This window comes from Drosophila busckii, chromosome X (genome assembly GCF_011750605.1).
Source record: "Drosophila busckii strain San Diego stock center, stock number 13000-0081.31 chromosome X, ASM1175060v1, whole genome shotgun sequence".
Taxonomy (NCBI): domain Eukaryota; kingdom Metazoa; phylum Arthropoda; class Insecta; order Diptera; family Drosophilidae; genus Drosophila; species Drosophila busckii.
In genome coordinates this window covers 20,061,388-20,083,397 of record NC_046608.1, presented here as the reverse complement: position 1 = coordinate 20,083,397, position 22,010 = coordinate 20,061,388, and the positions used below count along the sequence as shown (strand labels likewise).

Genomic DNA, 22,010 nt, shown 5'->3' with positions numbered 1-22,010 from the left:
CTGGATCGAATACAGAAAATAAATTTGTTATCATTATCAATTTATTGCATTTAAATTAATATTTTTTAATGCATTTTGTTACAGTTCTCATTTCTCACTTTTTATTTTCAAAATTTATCAAGAAATCTGTTGAATTTGTTAGCATATCATATTCGCCAATAAAGCAATTATATGTATGAAATATATATATACGCATATATATCATATATGTATATATATGTATACCTCGCTCTTTATTAAACATTAAACCCAACTACATCGTTTTTCTTTAACAAAATCAACATAAACTTTTTATAACAAAATCTGTTTAATAATTTGTACTTTTAATTTTTTATGGAGTCGATGCCTCGCACTCAACACTGTAAATTAAATATTATATTTTGTATATTAATTAAGCTGCTGGATAAATATATAATAAATTTTAAAAGCCAAGTCGCAGCTTTATTATTTTTATAATTGATTCTATATGCAAACTGATTTAGTTTAAGCGACTTGTTAATCAAAATTAGTTACATAAAATATTATATAATTTTATGTAGTTCATAACGCTGCTTTGCTTTGATTTTTTAGCAATAATGTTGCTTAATTTATTGTTGTTGCTGCTGCATTCCCCAAATGCCAACCAAGTGACTTATTGATGCAGCATGATACACGCGAGTGCCGGCAACAATTACACACGACTTTAAACTAGCTATAGCTATATCGATATATATATATATATAATGTATATAAAACGCACGCATTGTAGCGCAACTTGGTGCGTCAGCTCACGTACGCAATTGCTTTGATTATTGCAAAGAAAATGCCAAATGGCGTTCTCAGCCAAGCTCAGCACGTTGACAACGCCCGTTGCCAACACACACACACATACAAAGCTGCATGTGTGTGTGTGTGTGTGTGTGCGTGGCTAGACACATAGTTCATTCAGTTGGCCGAGCGCTGGCTGCATTGAATTTCCACGAAAGTGATTGATTACAATCAAAACGCAACGCAGAGCAAAACGTAAGTCAGACTAAAGCGATCAATTAAAACGACTGATGATGATCAATTATCGGGCCAAAGCTGCAACCTGCCTCAGCACTCTTCAAATACGTTACAAATCAAAGCAAAAGTTGTCTACGCTGACAATGACAATGATGCGCAATGGGAATGGCAATGCCAATGCCAATGGCAATGGGAATTCGAATGGGGCAGCAGCTTTAAAGTTTCGGGGCATGGGACAATGACAATGACGATCGAGCTTGACTCGGGCTCGCTCTTGGCCCAGTCATCATTGTCATCAATGCTCTTATAGCAGCTCTTGCTGCTCTTCCAGTCATGCCCCATTCCATATGCCAGCAATGCATGCAACGTCATGGCCAAGTCTTAGTTCTTATCGCGCGCTCGCTCGCTGCTTGCAACAATTTTAACACATCATAAAGCTGCTTAGAGTGTCGCTCTCGTTGTTGTTGTTGTTGTTGTTGTTGTTGTTGTTGTTGTTGTTGCACCTTTAGCTGCTGCCCCATGTTGTAAGCATGTTTGCCGCTGACATTACATAACTTGGGCCGACACTAGTTTAAAGTTCTGTGAGCGCATGACAATTGAATTAATGATCAGCGGGCTAACTGTTGGCATCTCTCAATGCTTACAATGTTACCAACTGACAGGCGATAGTACACAGCAGGACAGACAGACGGACAGACAGACAGGCAGAGAAAAAGAGAGCAACACTTGTATGCAATTGTTTTATAAATTAATGAAAGTCAGTTAATATTCAAGCTTAATGTATTATCAAAAAAAATTCAAAATAAATTAGCACTAAATACATTGTAAATTTAATAAGTAGAAATTAGAATATAGTATATTAAATAAATTAAATTAAATAAATATTCATGCTTAAATGTATTGCTAAGTAATAAAACTTTTAAAAAGAAATTAGCACTAAATACATTGAAAAAAATAATAAGTAAAAATTACAAAATATATATTATATCAAATAAATATTCAAACAAGTAACAAAATTAAAATTAAATATAAATTATGACAAAATAAATTGTAAATTTAATAAGTAAAAATTAAAAAAATATATTATATCAAATAAATATTCAAACAAGTAATAAAAAAATTGAAAATATTTATATTAAATAAATTAAATTAAATAAATATTCATGCTTATATGTATTGCTAGGTAAAAACAAAATTAAAAATAAATTATCACTAAATACATTGAAAAAAGCAATAAGTAAATATTAAAATATATTATTTTTAAATATAAAATATTAATCAAATTTATTTGCATGTAAACAAAAATAATAAAATTAAAGCAGCAGCACCAAATTAATATCAGCTCATTAATAAGAAATTAATAATAATTAATTCAAAAATATATGTATGCATATTAATTATATTTAATGCATTTTAAGTAAGTATTGCCAAATTAATTAAATAGCATTAAAATTATAATAAATATTCATATTCAAATTGGCATTGAAAGCCATAACTAATAATTATATAAGATTAAATTATATTAAAGTTTCAAATTGAATGCTAATAATTATATTTAATTAAATTATATTAAAGTTTTATAAAATAACAAATGATGTGCTTAACAATAAATAGAATTGCAGCATTAACAACAATTGTTTAATGCACTTTAAGTAAACTGCATGGTTCACTCATTTAAGCTTAAGCTAAGCCACGCATTAACTTAATCAACAACTAGCAAAGCTGCTTTAAAACTTGCGACTGCTGTCACATAATTCTGCTGCGACTGGGCCACAAATTTTTAATGCGCCAGACATTTGAACAAATGTATTTTTATTACTAATTGTATGGCACTTAAACTACGGAGTTTTTGCTTTTACGAGCGTCTCATCAAATTGATTCCAAGCCAAATGCAGATCATATAATAAATGCCTACAAATACGTGTGTGTATGCCTGTGTGTGTGTGTGCACATAAAACTCATAAGTTTAAGTTGCCAATCAGCGTTTTATGTTTCAAAGTTCTAGCAGCAGCTGCAGCTAAGAGACAAAATAAAAAAAAAAAAGCGCGCTGAACTTTAAAGTTAAAATTTTATTTAGACAAGTTAATTTTACTATAGAATGCTTGTGTGTGTGTGTGTGCTATAAATCAATAATAAGTTTTTAAAGCGCCAGCGCTGCGTGTGTCAATATTGTGAAAGCCAAGTTCGTTGCCTAAGTCTTTTGTTTTGTGCGAAGGAAATTTCAAAGGCTGCTGCGCTAATTTTGCAATAAATCTTTACAAATAAAAAAAAAAGCAGCTGCGTGTGCTCGCAATTTGAAAGTTGCCAAAATATATATATATATATATATAAATCTATGTGTTGCGTTTTTCATAATTTGTTGTTTTTGTGAAAGGAAGTTTAAGTCATATGCAAATTGCAACTGTTTGAACAGACAAAAGACACGACAACAAACAAGCAGCAGCAGCAGCAACGGATGAAGCGTAAATCACCAGCCAAGCCACAGCTGCAAACAACTTGGCGACAGTCAAGACACAACCCCAAGAAAGTTAGAAAAAACAGTCAACTTGAGATTTGTGTGATGCGCTATCGACGCTGTCAGTGATTTGTCTTGCATTCAATCAGCAGCAGCAGCAGCAGCAGCAGCAACTTCAACTTACCCCAAATGCCAATTGCATGTGCGCTGCGGTTTGGTCCTGGCCAATTGACACTTGAGGCGTTGGCTATAAGCGAGCGGCAAGGCTGCAGCTGCTGCTGCTTTGGCTGCTGCCAGGCAATTTATAAACGAAATAAATTCAATTGACTTGTTTGCCGCAGCATTTACAGTTGGCAACAATTGCAGCAATGCCATAAATCGTTTTGCCTGTGTACACGCGCGCACTCTCTCTATCTTTCTCTCTCTCGCTCTTGCGACAACAAGCCGAAAAGCATTTTATACCATTCCAGTGGCCAAACTGCGTAACAATAAATTTTCAATGCAAACAAGTTGCAGCCAGCACTTGGAAATCGGAGAGCTGTCGCCCCATCGCAAGCAACTGCAGCGGCAAGTTCAAGTTGCAACTGCTTCCTCTGCTGCTGCTGCGGCTTCTTCTGCTGGCTGCATTTGTTATTTGAATTTTCGCAAAATTATGGGCACAAATTTGTTTTATTGCCATAGTCAAGGCGTGCAATCATTAAATGCAAGCAGCATGCGGTCCAGCTTCAAGCACCTGAGCAGCAGCAATAACAACAACAACAGCAACAACACACAGCTGTGTCCGCAGCTAAACAAAGAGCTGAGCATAAGCGACAAACAGTCACCAAAGTCAGCAGCCCAAGTATTTGTAATTTTCGTTAGTTGCAAAATAAATCAAAGACAATGGGCAACGCATGAATTGGCGATATATAAATAAAAATAAATATAAAGAAATTAAGCAATAAATAAAATTGTCTATTTAAATGAAATATAAGCGCAGCAGCTGAGCTTGACATTAGCTAATGCCATAGATTGAGGCCTTAGCTCAAGCGCTGCAGCTTATCAAATAATTTAAAATTAAACTTATCACTTGGCAGGAATTATAAATTATAAGTAATTGTAATTTTTTTAGTATCAAAGCTTAAGAGCGACTTTGAATTATTTTTAATAGCTGAAGCTCTAATCAATTTATTAAATAAATCAAAGACAATGGAAACGCTTGAGCTGCTGAAATATAAAAAAATAAATATAAATATAAAGAATTAATAAAATTGTCAATTTAAATGAAGCGACAAACAATCAACTTGGCATTAGTTAATGCCATAGACTGAAGCTTAGCTCAAGCGCTGCAGCTTATCAAATAATTTCTAATTAAACTTAATTTAATGCAAGCAATGGATTTAGACTAATTGTATTTTGTTTTAGCATCAAAGCTTATGAGCAATTGATTTAAATTATTTTTAACTGCTGCAGCGCTAATCATTTTATTAAATCAATTTAAATTCCCAATCAATCAATACTAGCAAATGAACAAATAATTTCTAATTCAATTTAACTCACTTAGTTTTAATTATAAATTAATGCAGTTAGTGCAAGTCTAACGTTGTTTATTTTTTAGAGTTAAAAAAAAGTGTCAATTGCAGACTAATTTGTATAAATTTTAACTTTTATTAAATAAATTAAATACATAAACCAAGTGTAGTAAATGAAAATGATGCTCATTGTGTGGAATCAACTACAATCAATCAATATTAGCTTATGCGCATAATAATTTCTAATTTAATTTAAATCACTTAGTAGCAATTATAAATTAATGCAATTATTGCAAGTTTAATTGTTTATTTTTGTTAGAGTTAAAAAAAGTGTCAATGGCAGACTAATTTGTATTAATTTTAACAGCTGCAGCTTTAATCAATTTATTAAATAAATTAAATATATAAACCAAATGTACTAAATGAAAATGAAGCTCATTGTTTGGATTTTACCACAATCTATTAATATTAGCTATTGTACAAATAATTTCTATAACTTATTATAAGTGCAAGTCTAATTATAATCTTTTATACACTTTGATATTTTTTTTAGCATCAAAGCTTATGAGCGACTAATTTAAATTATGTTTAACAGCTGCAGCTATAATCAATTTATTAAATAAATAAAATGTAAATGAAAATGAAAATGAAGCTCATCGTTTTATAGGTTCCACAATCAATCAATATTAGATTATGAACATATAATTTCTAATTTAATTTTAAATCACTTAGTATTAATTATTAATAAATACAAGTCTAAGTGTTTATATTTTTAGATTTAAAAAATGTGTCAATGGCACATTTGAATTATTTTTAAAAGCTGCAGCTCTAATCAATTTATTATATATATATTAAATAAATGAAATATTTATATTAAATAAATGCAAATGAATTTTGCGCTTTGCCAACTGCAGTCCTTGCACCTTGCACTAGCAACAGCAACAACAAGAGCAACATGATTTGCTAGTAGTGCAAAAAACTGTGCCAAATCGCTTCAACTAATTCTTTTCTTTTTTTTTTTTGAACAATATGCCGGCTGCACATTCTTATGCATAACAGCAGAAGTTGCAACAAGGCACAAGCTGTGGCTGCCTGCCTCGCCTTGTTGCTGTTGCTGTTGCTGTTGTCGAGGCTTAAATTATGGCTAGCACTAAGAGCGTTTCAGCTAACTTTAAATATGAGCACATCATTAGCCTAAAATTGTTAGTTTGCGGCCAAAGCAGAGGAAGAAGAAGCAGAAGAAGAGAGCACGTACCGACGCTGCCGCCGTCATCTGTTTGTCTGTTTTATGTGGCAAGTTGCAGACGAGATTTAGTGAGGCTGGGGCAAGCAAATGCGGCCAGGCGGCGGCAGCAGCAGCAGTCTAAGCAATGTCTGATTAACACGTGCGCAAATTATAAGATTTTATGCATTAGCCACAGATATCTCTAAAATGCTAGAGCGAGAGCGAGAGAGAGAGAGAGAGATTTAAAAAAAAATGCCTTAGACGCGCCGCCGCCAAATGCTTTGCAACGCTTTGCTGCACTCATCAATTTCTAGCGTTATGCTTAATGTTTATGCATGTGCAACACGCACACACACACACACACACACGTATACTGAGAGACACCTGTGGCAACACTTTTGAGCACTTTATTAGCGCATCGAGCCGCGCAGCCTGCCTAAATATATGGCCAACAACACACAAAGTGGCCAAAAGCTAGTGCGTCCAAAATCACAGCAAACACTGCAGGCAACAAAATAAAAAAAATACATATGAGCATAATATACATTTTATATGCTTATGTGTGTGTGTGTTCGTGTGTGTGTTGTTGCAAAATGAACGTTTATTTAAAGGGGCGTGGTGAGCAGCACAGCGGGACTCTTAAAGCGTATTGACCCACATACATTTCTTATATATTTTCTATGTGTGTGTGTGTGTGTGTGTGCTGGCTTATTATGCATTTGTTCATGCCATTTTATATATGCTTAAATATGCTTAAAATTTACTGCCTTAAGTTAAAATAGCAGCAGCAAGCTTAAGTCGTGGAATTGCAGGCCCACCTACAATAATTGAGTTTATTATGTTTATTAAAGCAATTTGTTATACTAAAATAACAAATAATAGCTTCAAATAAATACGCTTTAGTTTAAATTATTTTAAAACAAATTTTTGCATTATAGCAATTAGTATAAAATAATTATAAATGCGGCAAATGTTTAATTGTGTTTAATTTTAACTTGTAAATATTTTTATACTCAAAATTAATTATTTTTTAAATTTTTATTTAATTGCAAAACCATTTTATTTTTGCACAATAAAGTTTACTTTAGTTTAAATTATTTTAAAACAAATTTTTGCATAATAGCAATTAACAAAAAATAATTGTAAATGCAGCAAATGCTAAATCGTGTTTAATTATAGCATGTAAATATTTTTATTAAATTTTGAAATATTTTTTTATTTTAGATTTAATTGCAAAACTGTTTTATTTATTCAATGAATTTTACTTTTGTTTCAATTATTTTAAAACAAATTTTTGAAATTAATAAAAAATAATTGTAAGTCCAGCATATTTATCGTGTTTAATTATAACTTGTAAATATTTTTATTTAATTTTAAATTATTTTGTAATTTTTTTATTTAATTGCAAAACTGTTTTATTTAATCACAATAGATTTTACTTTAGTTTAAATTAATTAAAAACAAATTTTTGCATAATAAAAATTAATAAAAAATAATTATAAATGCGACAAATAGTTAATTGCGTTTAATTATAGCTTGTAAATATTTTTATTTAATTTGGAAAAAGAAAAATATTTTATTTATTCACAATGAATTTTATCAAAGTGGCTATTCTATTAATTTTATCTAAGCTGCACTTTATTTATTTTTTATTGTGAAAATAATAAATTATTCATATTTTTTCATTTATTTTAAGCACTTTTTGCATTTACTTGCCATTTGCTGCTTTTAATTTACGCATACAACAGTAATTATGCCCACAAGCCATAAGTTAAATATAATAACTGTTAAGTGAAACAATAAATTTATCCTTATTGTAGGTCAAACGAAAAACAATTAACAAAGCAACTAGCCAAGCAACCAACTCAACCCACGCCACAACGACAAGCGGCGCGGCGGCAATGAAATTTTAATTATTTCCCAATAAATATCAAATGGAAATCTTAACGATTTGCCGATAGATAAGCGCATATAGATATATATATATCTAACAATGATGCCTACACCAGCAATAACTGCTAAATGGCCAACAAACTGACCAAGCCAGGCCGCCGCCTTATTTGCCATACGCACATTTGGGCGAAAGCATAATGCAAACAACTATTTTAAAGCTATTAAAAGCGATATGGGGCTGGCTGCTTGGGCCGCCCACTGTGCGCGCACCAAACAGAAAAGGAAGAAGAAGAAAACAGCGTTGCAGTTTGCTTTGCTTTTAGGCTATCGTTAGATTTGCCTGCATTTTAAACGAGAGCCACAGTAGCTACTGCAGTGCTCTGTTTCCTGTTTTTCTATATTTCTTTTTTTTTTTTGACAAAATGTGCCGCTAAATTTGCGTTGGCCACGTTGCGCAGGTTCTTTTGGGCTGGGCTGCTGCCCACTGCTGTGGCTGCTGCCACGCCCACAATGGCAGTTAAAAAAAGTAAAGCTAGCATAGCCAGCGGAATCAATAATATAATAGCGCTATATGCGCTAATTAAATACACTAAAAAAATAAGCAAACAAATATTAAAACTGTACAATATTTTAATTATAAATGCAAGCGCATTAAAACTTTCATTAGCAGCATAAAAATATATATATAAATATTTTTATGGCGCTTAGCTAGAATTGTATAAATGCTAATGCTCTTGCTTTAAGTTAGAAAATCAAAAATGAAAAGCAATAAAGTAAATCAAATAATTATTGTTTTTACATTCATTATTTAAATAATTTTTATTACAAAATAAGTACAGCAATATTTATTTAAAAAATCAAAACTTGTAGTGCTTCCTAACATTTTAGCAATTTGTCGTTAGTTGTTTTATTTTAAAATCAATAATGAAAAGCAATAAAGTAAATCAAATAATTGTTAATGTAAAAGTTTCATTATTCAAATTTTTCATTTCAAAATATTTACAGCAACAATAAATGCACAAAACTGTAGTGCAATTAAATTTTTTTGCTTCCTAACATTTTAGCAATTTATTGTTATTTGTTTTACTTTAACTTTTGTCTGACACCAAAAAAATTCTAAATATTTGTACTTTAATTTCTGTCTATTTATTTTTTAAGAATTTTTCCATTATTATTTCTTAAGCTTAAGATAAATAGTTCAAAGTATTTTTACTTTAATTTCTGCCTATTTATTTAAGAATTCTTTCATTCTGTTTTTTAAAATTAAAATTAAACAATTCTAAATATTTGTACTTTAATTTCTGCCTTTTTTTCCATTCTTAAAAAATTCTAAATATTTGTACTTTAATTTCTGCCTATTAATTTTTAAGAATTTTTCCATTCTTTTTTCTTAAGCTTAAAATAAATAATTCTAAGTATTTTTACTTTTATTTCTGCCTATTTATTTTTTACGAATTCTTCCATTCCTTTTTCTTAAGCTTAAAATTAAATAATGCTAAATATTTGTATCTAAATTTCTGCCTTTTTATTTATTAAGCATTATATTTTGTATGCTATTAACTTTGCCTAATTTTAAATAAACAATTGACAGGCAAGTAAAAATATTTCTAAGCTTATTTATGAAATTTTATAGCGCACATTGGTAACTAATTTTAGCTAGCCTACAAATGTAGGGTATACAACAATTTAAATCAATGAAAAGCACCACAAATCTTAAAGTGAGTATTTATCCAACGCGTACGCTAATTTTAGAGTTTGCACAGTTAAAAAACTGAAGAGAGAGAGTGAAAGAGAGAGAACGCAGCACAGGCTGTAATTACTTCCTAGCCACAATGCAGGGCAACAACAGCAGCAAACAAAACTAAGCCTAAAGTCAAAGCTAAAGCCAAAACCAAAGCCGTAGCAGTTGCCTACACTTGAGTTTATTTTATTTTAATATACATGTATAGTATTTTTTTTTTATTTTCAATTACATGAGTGCTGCGCGCCTGTTGTAAGCCATGGCCAATAGTCAAAGTCAGAGTCAAAGCTAAAGCCAAAGCTAAAGCTAAAGCCAAAGCCAAAGCCTTGGCCATCCAATCAGTTGCGATGCGATCCGGTCAGCGGCAAGAAATGTGGTGCGCGTGTTTGGTGGCGTTGCGTGTCTCTTGGCATGTGTCCACGCGAAATTGATATCGAACATAATTTTAGCAGCAAGCCAAACACACACACAAATACATGTGTGTGCATTGGTATTAGTGCATAAAAGGAAATGGCTGAAAAATGCTAACAAGATTTGCGCGTTCAACTTGGCCAAACTCTGCCGCTGCCAACGCCGTTGACAAGGCTGCAAGGTTACAAGTTTTTCCAGCTCAGAGACGACGACGACGACGACGGCACAGAGCCCCACTGACTAGGCTAACACACACGTACACACACACACACACTTAACAGATCGTAAACACTTTGGCTTTATCTAACAGCAGCCTTTGCTTGCTGTCGTTGTTGCTGTTGTTGTTGATAACGTGCCAATGCAGACAATTGCAATTGTTGTTGCTTTTTTTTTTTTGCTGCTTTAGTTATTTCGCTCATGTTCAATTTCAATTTGATATTTAAATTTGCACAACAAGCTAATCAAACAGCAAACAAGTGTATACAACACTTTTAACTAACATCAGCGCATACAGCGAGCAACAAATGCACATGGGAGTGAGTGAAAGAGTGTTAGAAAGAGAGCGCGCGCTAGACTAGTAACTGTTATTAAACTATAGCTCATATTTGAAATGGCTTCAACAGCTTAATCTATGCCAACTTGATAGACTTGAAATAGAATTGTTGGCATTATTATTATTTTTACTGCAATCAGCCAATTGTTTCTATTTATATATTATTTTTATTTTTTTTTACTAGCATTGTAAGCATTAAGTTTTCACGCCTTGCTCTATATATTAATAAAAAACTAATTTAAAAATATATACAAAAATTTAATAAATGAGAATTAATCTCTAAACTGTTGTGCGATATGTTGCATTTAAAATTTAAAATATTCCATGTATAAAATTAAGTGCGATTTTTAATTAAAAACTGTGGCTTTTGTTTAGTTGAATAGCTTAATATAATAAAATTGTCAGTTAATGGCAAAAGAAAATTAAACAAAAATATAGCTTACATTTATTTGTTAATTTATTTAATTGTAACTTAGCATTAATTCTATATTACAAGCAACTGAGGCCTGCAGGCTGTTTTTTCATATATTGCCTATTTCTTATATTTAGTATTTAATATTCAAAAAAAACTTTGCTTAAAACTGTCAACATTTTGCACTTTATAAATTTGAATTAATTTTGTTTAATACTTGGCTATAAACTAAATGAGCTTTGCTAATGCTTGAGTCTAGACCAGACAGTCTATTATATATATATTTATCTAATACATTTATTTAAATTATTATGAAGCTCTAGCTTTGCTTTTATGGCGCTTTTAATAGCTGCTGGGCTATAAATAACTATTCGAAAGCAGCTTCCGCCACCTTCACCCTTAAACACCAAAGCTAAGAATAGACTTTGGCTTGAGCTACGTGCTGCGCATAATTAGTTAAAGCAAAAAAAACTTTAGCGCTCCTGTCGCGGCTGCTGCTGACTCTGGCCTTGCCCAAAATACAAAATCAAAAACAAATTTGCATGCGCCGAACGCCGTTAGCAGCGCCACAAATTGGAGCACAAAATGTGTTCGACAGATAAAATAGTAAGGCAATTGCCAAGGTGCACGCTGGATTGTTTGATTGTCTTAATGTCTGCTCGGGTTCGGCTAATAAACTCAACAGTTTTATGTGCATTTACTGCATAATATTTTGGTTTTTAAATTGGGTTTTATCATTGCACTTGTCTCATAAGCTTGGCAAATTTAATGCGTGTAAATGGATTTCAAAGAGTTCTGCGTACTCTGTAGAGAAAAATACAGAAAGGGTCTGTTAGTTTGGCTGTATGAGATGAAGAAGAAGAAGAGTACAAAGAAGAAGAAAAATACGAAGAAAAATACAAAGAAGAGGCAGACGTAGAAAAAGACGAATACGAGGAAGAAGAATACGAAGAAGAAGAGTACGAAGAATAAAGAATGCGAAGAAGAAAAAGAAGATATTGCTTATGTATTCTGGATCAGCTTAAAAATATTCAACTCTAAATTTTACCAACTCAACAGTTTTCTCCATATCCTATAGCCTATATCTTACTCTATTTCTATCTTACTCTTCTCTCTCTATTCTTCTCTCTCTACTCTTCTCTCTCTACTCTTCTCTCTCTACCCTTCTCTCTCTACTCTTCTCTCTCTACTCTTCTCTCTCTACTCTTCTCTCTCCACTCTTCTCTCTCCACTCTTCTCTCTCCACTCTTCTCTCTCTACTCTTCTACTACTTCATAATCTGTTCTATATTCTACTCTATATCCTTCTCTAACTCTTGCTTCTATATTCTTCTCCAAACTCCACTCTATATTCGTCTATATTCCACTCTTTAGTCTTTTTTATATTTCTCACTAAAACTTTTTGCTTTATTTTAATTTGACTAAAATTTAGTCACTACCTTCACTTCTTACAGAGTCTCGCTTGTCGGCTATGCTGCGTTCTACGTTCTACGTTCTATTGCGTGAGTTGTTGGTATTTTTGTTTTTGTTGGTCTTTCTTTTATTGGCTGCTGCTAATAGAATCATTTCATTTGCACTAAGCAATGCTTGAAGTTGTGGTCCCGGTTTAGCAACATTTTGACTAATTAACTGCAAAGTTTTATGCGCTACGCAACTGACAGCGGCAGGGAGTAGGGCGGGGGGGAGCCACTAGAAGGGGAGCGAACTAGTAGAAAGGCCTAGCAGGCAGCATCTCTTCTTTTTTTTTAGCATTTCCTGTGTCTGTTAGTTAATGCTGCGGCCAGGGCGACGACAATCATAATCGCCATTGGCATTGGCATTGGCTTTGGTCGAGTGTGGGTATTGGCCTATTGGTATTGGTTAGATCATTGGCCAATTGGCTTATAAGTATTGGTCGCTGCCATATGCATATGTCGCCGCGCTCGGGATAGTCCATGGCAACTGGTATTACTGGCATGCCATATTCACGCACTCGTCTCGGAGCTTTTGACCAACTTGCAACATTGCTGCAACTGCAACTGCTGCAGCCGGTGGCAACTATTTTGCCTGCTGTCGCAGCAGTCGGGGCTGCCACTGCTGCTTATTAACAAATGTCTTATGGCCCAGTCGTAGTCGAGAGACAAGTTCTGTCAGCCAATATATTTTATTGCATTTGCGTTTGCCAGCCAAATGATACAGGATTTCGGCCATTCTATAATGATGTAAGATAACAAGCAAAACGCAAACACTACGCGCCGTAAATTGTCTGCCACTAACCAATGCGGTTATTTATCAGCAAAATTTGTCAATGCAAATTAGTAACTTATACTTGAATTTGAATTTCAAGCAACGCCTAGTGAGAGAAACAGGCTGTGAAGTTATTGGGAGAGAGAGAGAAGGGTGAAAGAGAGAGAGAGAAAAGGGTGAAAGAGAGAGAGAGAGAGAGAAAAGGGTGAGAGAGAGAGAGAGAGAGAGAAAAGGGTGAGAGCGAAAGAGAAAGAGAGAGAGAAGGGTGAGAAAGAGAGAGAGATATATAGAGAGAGAAGCGTGAGAAAGAGAGAGAGAGAGAAGGGTGAGAAAGAGAGAGAGAAAAAGGTGAGAGAGTTGAAGAGTATTTTTTGCTCACCATAGACAAAAAAAAAATATTAAATAAATATTTAAAATATTTTTTAAAAAAAATTGCATGTCAATAATTTCATAATTAGCAAATTTATAATATAATAATTTCTTATTCTAACAAAACTGCTAAAAATATATTTTGAACAAATTTTGCGTTAATTCAAATTTGATTTATTTACTTGAATTAATTTCATAATAATTTCATAATTAGCAAAAATTATAATAAAATAAATTCATTTGCTAAAATATATTTTGAAATAATTTTGCTTTAACTCAAATTTGATTTATTTACTTGAATTAAAATTACAGCTGCTTGAATTTAATCTAAACCCAACTCAAGCTACAGTTAAAGCGATTCATTGCAATAGATTAAGACACACACACACAGCTGTAACTGATCAATTGGTACACCTGTTTGTCTGATTGATTGCCAAGGGCGCTACAAAATGCTTTTTGTTGCTGTTTCTGTTTTTTTCTTTTTGCATCAATTGTTGATATGCATATCCAAAGCGGCTCAAGCTGTCTTGTCTTGTCACTTCATTCAATTCAATTAAGCTTAGATCTCAAATTATCTTTTGATAAAAATATAACAACACAGCTAAGCAAAAAATTACAGCTATGGCAAACAAACAAAATAATAATAATGTACAAAAAGCAAAAGAAAAAAAAACGATTTATTAAGTTCGCACATTGAAACAGCACTTGAGGCTGACAATTAAAAAGCACTTGGCAAACGTATTGGGTAGGTAGATGCTTGTGGCAGCAAAGGGGAGCGGGAGGGGGGCAGCGGGACGGAGACAAAGAGTCAAGAATGAAAAATCGAGATTTGCCATTTTGTGTTGGTAAACGAGTAAATCTTATGTTTGATGCTTGCCAGATTGACAGTTGCTCTATAAAAATTAAAGCAAATTGAGTGATTGATAAAAAATATAAATTAATGCAATTGGAAAACAATATTGTTAATATTTATTTTATATTGTATACTTGATATACTCAATCAATTGATACAATTTCAATTTTGCCACATGGATAAAAAATATTTATTAGCCCAATTAACAAATAATAAAATAATAAATATATTAAAATATTATTTCAATAACAATAAGCTGCAAAAACTACATGGAAACCAATAAATAATAATAATAATAAAATTAATAATAATAATAATAATATTAATAATAATAATAATAAAAGTAATAATAATAATAATAAAAGTAATAATAATAATAATAATAATAATAATACTAAACAATTTGTAACTTAAGTTTTTGCACATTTAGTGCGCAGTCTTGCAATTCTGCTTCGAATTAAAAAAATAAAAAATGCTTACAAATAATAATTTTGAGATTCCTAAACAGCCTGAAGGCTTCAGTTGCTCTAAATTAATTATTTAAATATTTAAATAAATTCCTTAAATATTCCAGCAAGCAAAAATGCTTTGATATATTAAAAAATTAACAATACACTTTATATAAATGTACAGGGTAACTAAGCGTTCAAAGGCGCCACACGCAAGTGCATGTGTGTGTGTGTATGTGTGTGTATGTGTGTGTATGTGTGTGTATGTGTGTGTGTGTGTGTGTACAAAGGCACTTGATATGTCAGTTCAACTGTCTCACCGACGTCTCTCGCCGCCGCTGCGCGCTCTGAATTGTTTGATTATGTTTTGGGCTCAATTGAGCTCGTGTGTGCGCCTCTGCGCTCGTTTAATGGCAGCAACAAATTATCTGCTTAATTGTGAGAAATAAATAACAACAAAAGCGCACCAAACATACGAAATGAAATTGAATACCAATCAAAGCTAAAAAAGCTTAAAAGTAATTTTTGCATTAATTACATTTTTATATATTTTTGGCAATGTCTGTGTGTGTGTGTGGGTGTCTTAAAACAATTTAATATATGTATTGTTGGCTATTGTTGTTAAACAGTTTAAAGCGTTAGCGCAATTAAATGCATATTAAAGATCAATAGTAGCAATAGCAGTTAAAATTTAAATGTTCGTGCATGGGAATGTTTGTTTAACAAGTGGCAAGCTTAGTTCTTGACATGGTTCAAACGGTTAAAAGAAAGTCGCAATCAGCGCTTGCCACAGATGGCAGCAGCAGCAGCAACAACAGCAGTGGCAATCAGATCATCGCCACATCAGGCAATTGTCAACGGTCAACTGCAACAATTTTTCTACATACGTTGTACGCTTCTTTTATTTTTTTTTGGCCACAAAAATGTGTTGCACAAATTAAAATTGAACACAATAATCATTGCAGCAGCAACATGTTGGCAATTGCCATTGCCGTTGTTGCAGTTATTCGCTAGAATAAACAACAAACTTCTCTAGCCACGCCGCACTTGTTGGGGCTCTGTCGTCTGGTACTGTCTGCTGGCTGTCGTCGTGTTGCTGTTGCATGCGTAATTTGCCTGCTGCATGCCACACCAGAGAGTGTAGCACATGTTGCACACGGCCGGCCGCAGCAAATGACTTTATTATAGGTTTTTAAATTTATAAACACAACATTTAACCGACTAAACACTCAAATTCTCCAGCTGCTCTCGCCGCTCTCTTCCCAATCCCCAAAGCAAACGCAAACGCAACACGTACAATCATTTTTCGTTTCGTCTGTCTCTGGCTCTGTCTCTGTCTCTGTTGTTTTGTCTGTTGCTTTGTGTCCTGGGCAATTTGTTATAATTGAGCATTCGTCGTAGACAGCGTAACGAGTGCAAGTTTTAGGCTGAAGAGGACTGAGACTGTCTTCTTCTTATAATAATGCTCTGGGAAAAGCTAATGATTTCAATTTTGTGCTTGCCAAATGCCACAAATTGAAAGGATTTAATTCAATTTGAAGCCTTGAGGGCTGCACAGAGAGCTTTGGCCAAATTAATTTTGTGCGTATTTTAAAATGTAAGCGGATTTCATGCTGAATATTTATACTAACAAAAAATTTGTAAACATTTTTAAAACATAATTAGCTATATTTATTAAAATATTTATATTGAAAAATATATTAATAAAATGAATTTAAAAATATAGATTAAAAAATGTATTGATAAAATTAACTAAGAAATATTTTATGAACTAAGAAATATTTCATAAAATATATATATAAATATTTTGTGTCTAAAAAAAGTTAATGATTAAGTTAAACTCACTCAATTAAATATTGTATAAAATATTCAAATAGTTCAATTAAAAATAATAATTAAAAAACAATTAAAATATATATTTAATGTTAAATATTGAAGAAAAATAATTTCAATATTTAATATTTTCAAAATTATTAAAATCTGTATATTGAAAAATATAGATAAAAAAAATTTATTGATAAAATGAACTAAGAAATATTTTGTAAAATATATAGATAAATATTTTGTTGCAAAAAAAACTTTTTCTAATATTTAAGTAAAATGTATTAATACTATATTTTATATGCCTAAATATTGTCTAAAATATTCAAATAGTTGCAATCAAAATAATAATTAAAAGCTTTCTTTAATGTTAACCATTGCTTATTGCTGCTATTTGTAAATTTTCTGTTTTGCACACTAAAGAATCGCAGCTTGGCTATAAATGAATTAACTTGTTGTCTATTAAATGTTGAAATGCACATGTGTGTGGGGCGAGGCTGCAATTGCTGTGGCCAACTAACAACTGGCAGCTGGCAACTGGCAGCTGACAGCTTACGGCCCACAGGCGGCAATAACTTGAACTCAAACAGTCGATGCCACCCAAGAGCAAGTGTTGGAGCCAAAGAGCAGCTTTGGCCATTTAGCTTAGCTTAACAAATGTTTGAAAAAGCGTTGACTAAATGGCCAGTTAAGACCTACGCAGTGAAAAGTTTAAGGGCGTGGGCATTTTGATAGTTTAGCTGTTAGAATCTGTGGACACCAAACAAAAGCTAAGCCACTGCGGCATGCACATAATTTGTAGCATTAGCATTAGGCCAGTTGCTACTATAAAATTAAGAACAGGCAGTTCGGAAGTTCCGAAAAGTTATGAATGAGCATAAGAGTTGAAATGTATTTTGCCACTTGTTGTGGGTTTCTTTCAACAGCAAGAGAGTAATGCCACAAAATGTGGCAGCTACGAAATGACTTCAATCGCTTATTGTTGCAGCAGCAGCAGCAGCAACATTTACGACTATGACTACTATTATTATTTTCTATAGTTTAAGCGCTTGAGAAAGTTCTGACGTTCATTGCTGCTAGCCAAAGGGATCATTCAATTTGCCGCATTAAGTTCCGAAATAAAAAAAAAAATAATATGCGCAGCATTAAATTTATATCACACTCTTGAACAACAAGTGCCGGCTTGCCTTTTATATATTAAACACCCCACCCCACCCCGCCTCACAATCACTGCTTCGGCTCTTTCATATTTACTGGCTCTTTGCTCTGTTCATTGCTTAACCCGCAGGCCAAAGCGAATTTATGCGAATTTCTCGTGCTTCTCATGGCTGATTGCTGTTGTTCTTGTTGCCATTTCATAAATATACACACACAGGCATATATATATGTGTGTATGTGTGTGTGTGTGCAGTTCTTGTTTAATTAGAGTGCTTGGCTTGCGTGCTCAACATTTGCGCCTATGCTCACAAGCGAGAGGGTCAAGTTGTAGCAAAAAAGAAAAAAAAAAGAATCAAGCTACGGTCAAGTTATCTTCCCATATATAAAGCAACAATTTAACCTTATGCAAATCATAAAATATGCACAATTTATATTCACTTTGCCTTATTGTCTAGTGAAGTTTTCATGAACTTGCCCAGCCATATTAAATTTAATGTTAATTCAAGTTAACAAGCTTAACATTGTTTAACAATGTAAAATTTTAATAAAGATTTTGCAAGTGAAGATTTTGCATTATTTAGTTAGTTAATTTTTTACTAAGCTTAAAAATAAAAAGAACATTAAGTAGCATAATTAAGCATCATTTTTAAGCATTTTACCTAAATTTATAATATTTTTATTTTTCATTTTAAATTTTTTTGCAACTAAATATCAATATTTTTTTAAATTTAAATTGCATTTTATTTTCCACTTAATAAACCTTTCTATTTATTATTTATTTATGCCCAAAAAACCCTCAACACTCCCTTCAACAATTTTTATCTCATTTTCATTTGACACTTTGTTGACATAAACAACAAAATAAAATAAAAAAAATACAACAAGCTAAAATGTTTCACTTATTTATTTGTTAGCAGCTTTGTTAGTAGCGGGGAGGTCGTACCCCCACCCCCAAAAAACAGTTGCCAATCCAGCCAAACAACAACAATAATTTGCAGATGCCGCAGCAAACAAAATTCTGTGTGTGTTTTTTAACGTAAACATTGCTCGAATTTTTGTCTATAAACGTGGCCATGCTGAACTATACACTGCCCTTATCCTTGGGCATACTGGCAGGACTGCTGGGCTTTGTGGTGGGCATGCTGCTGCAGCAGGACTCAAGTTATCGCAGCATAAACAAAGCCATATCCAATGATCCGTATATATATGAGCGACGTCAGCAGATCTACGAGGCGGTAAGTGCATAACTTTAATTTAAGACACATTAATCATTATTTGCATATTGGGGGAAGCAGCTGCGCTTGTTGGGCAAGCAGCAAAATGCACAAACAGCGTCGCCCAGAGGTCAAGAGCAAGAGGATGAGCTGAGCAGACAGTGGGAGCTGGCAAGCAGAACTTGCGCTGAGATGCGTTTGTTTGAGGAGCAGCAGAATGAATCGGTTGTCGCCCATTATATGCGACGATTGCAGTCAAATATACATTCTGTGGTAAGTTGTGCAGCAACGATATTGATATCGATAGTATCGATTGTTACTAAATGGTAAACTCTTTTAATTCATATATATATTACAAATAAACTTTTATTCAAAATAATGATATCGATGCTGCTAAATATTTCTTAGCTTTCTTAAATTCTCTAAACATAAAATAATTTATGTGGCTTTATCGATTAGCGCTAAACATCGCTGCAATTAATTTGAAATACACTAAGTTTATATCTTGTATTCTATATAAATTTTATATTAATTTATATTTAAATTCGATAATTTGTCGATTAATAATTAATAATTTAATCGAGATCTATTACACACAAATCAAATCTAATTCTAATTCGCTGCCTACCTCTCCCTTTCTCTTTCTTTTATGCTAGACCATGTTCTTCTCCTATTCCTGCTCAATAGACCCACCCCAGCGTACGCCCTGCGCTGTAAGCACACTAATGAAATATGGCTTTCCCGGTCTGGATGATATACATATCTATCGAAACTTTGTGCTGTCCTACGATAGACGCAATCGCATTGCCCATTGGGTGTGCGAGCATTTGGCACGCGACAAACTGGACTGCGATGATCCGGTGGTGCATAAGCCATCCGAATTTCTGGTGGACACCAGTATACCGTTATTATTTCGCGCTAGTGCACGCGACTTTTACAAATCGGATTGGGTGGGCTCACAGCTGGCATCGCCGCTAAATTACAAGTGCAATGCTTACGATTATTTCGAGACCTATATGCTGACAAATATCGTGCCCGTCTCTCGTGGCCTCAAGACGAACGTTTGGTCCCGTCTGGAGCAGCATGTGCGACAATTGGCTCAGCAGCACGGCTCGGTGTATGTGTACACGGGTCCGTTGTTTATGCCGCAGCGCATTACGTTTCGCAATTGGGCGATCAAACATCAAGTGATTGGCGTCAATACGGTGGCAGTGCCAACGCATTTCTTCAAAGTCATCATTGTGGAGAATGAGGAGAATTGTGATCAACTGCCCTACATGGAGGGCTATGTGGTGCCGAATGCTGAACTGGATAAGGAAATCGAACTGAGCGTATTTCTAAGCGAAATACGCGATATTGAGCACTTTGCTGGCCTCAAGTTCTTCGAGGGCGATCGCAGGGAATATCAAAATTTAATTGAAAATGTCGAATCGCGAGCTACGCTTGATACTTAAAATAGAAAACTTAATGCAATAGCAACTCAATCATGTCAGTCAGCGTTTGAGCATTAAAAAAAATAAGTTATGCTTTGATAAATTGTGTTTTGATTTCAGTTCAGGAAATTGTTTAACTTGTTGCAAGGATTTCTGCTTAGTGGGGTGGACTTAAGAAATGGTTTGAACCAGATTTGAAAAACAGTCGGAACGACAGAAAAATTTGTTGCTTTTTCTATATATTAAAAAAAATATTTAGAAATTGCCAGAAAATAATCTTTAGTTTAATTCTTGCTTAATTGTTTTTTTTTTTTTTAGTTTTTTCAACATTAAAAAAAAGAATACAAAATATATATTATTGAAATAATTAAAACAAAAATTAAAATAAAATATAATAAATAAATATATATAATATAATATAAAATATATATATTCATATATAATATAATAAAAAAAAGTCAAAGAATCATATACAAAACATATAAAAATATAATTTTTACTTAATTGCAGTCTAAATGATTTTTAAGTAAATTTTTCGTATGAAAAAAAATTTGCTCTAGGGTTTTGTTTTTTTTTTTTAGCCAAACTGAAAGCAGAACCGCTCGCTCTTGGGCAAGTCAAGTGGTTACAGCTTGATCGGCAAGATCAGTTCCCAGCGCGAGCGACTGTCGAGCAACGTTTAGCATAACAAATGACTTAAGACACAAACAGCGAACAGCGCGCACTGTGCGCTGCAATTGACCCCGCAGCGCAGGCACTTAACGGTAAAAACTCAAGCTAGTATGCGCCATGACCTTCAGCAAACAAAATTCACTTATTCAACAGTAGAGAGGGAGAGAGAGAGAGAGAGAGAACTAAACTAAAAATAGTTTCACACAAAGTTGTGTGCGCGGCTGTCAAGTGCGTTCAGCCATTTACATAATTGTCACACTGTGCCTGTATTAGTGTGTGTGTGCCATTAGCTAACTGAAGCTAGCAACATTTCAATTTGCCTTGCTTTAGTTATATTTGTTGTTTATTCTTCCAAGCTCTTCAAAATGTAATTAACCTCAAGCTAAAGTTTGTGTTGCTGCTGCTGCTTTTTTCGTTTGTTTGTTTGTTTATTTCTTGCGACCTTTTTTTTTGCGTCACTTTAAGAACAGAGCGACGAGTAATTAAGCAAAGCTAAAAGTTCATGTTAATTGTCCAGCACAACAAAACAGGTACACACACACACACGCGCGCACACACGCACACGCACAACAATTATGCGCCGCAAAGGTCAAAGACTAAAAGAATTGTCAACCATGGAGTAACTTCAAGC

The 22,010-nt window shown here is 33.2% G+C and overlaps 1 protein-coding gene across 1 annotated transcript; it reads left to right on the top strand.

The window, feature by feature from the left end:
* The first annotated feature begins 18,913 nt into the window (after positions 1 to 18,913).
* LOC108605906 (endonuclease G, mitochondrial) lies at positions 18,914 to 20,791 on the top strand. Its single transcript, XM_017995721.2, has 3 exons — positions 18,914 to 19,295; positions 19,356 to 19,547; positions 19,931 to 20,791. The coding sequence occupies exons 1-3, from the start codon at positions 19,134 to 19,136 to the stop codon at positions 20,726 to 20,728; spliced, it is 1,152 nt and encodes a 383-aa protein (XP_017851210.1). The 5' UTR covers positions 18,914 to 19,133; the 3' UTR covers positions 20,729 to 20,791.
* Positions 20,792 to 22,010: the final 1,219 nt, after the last annotated feature.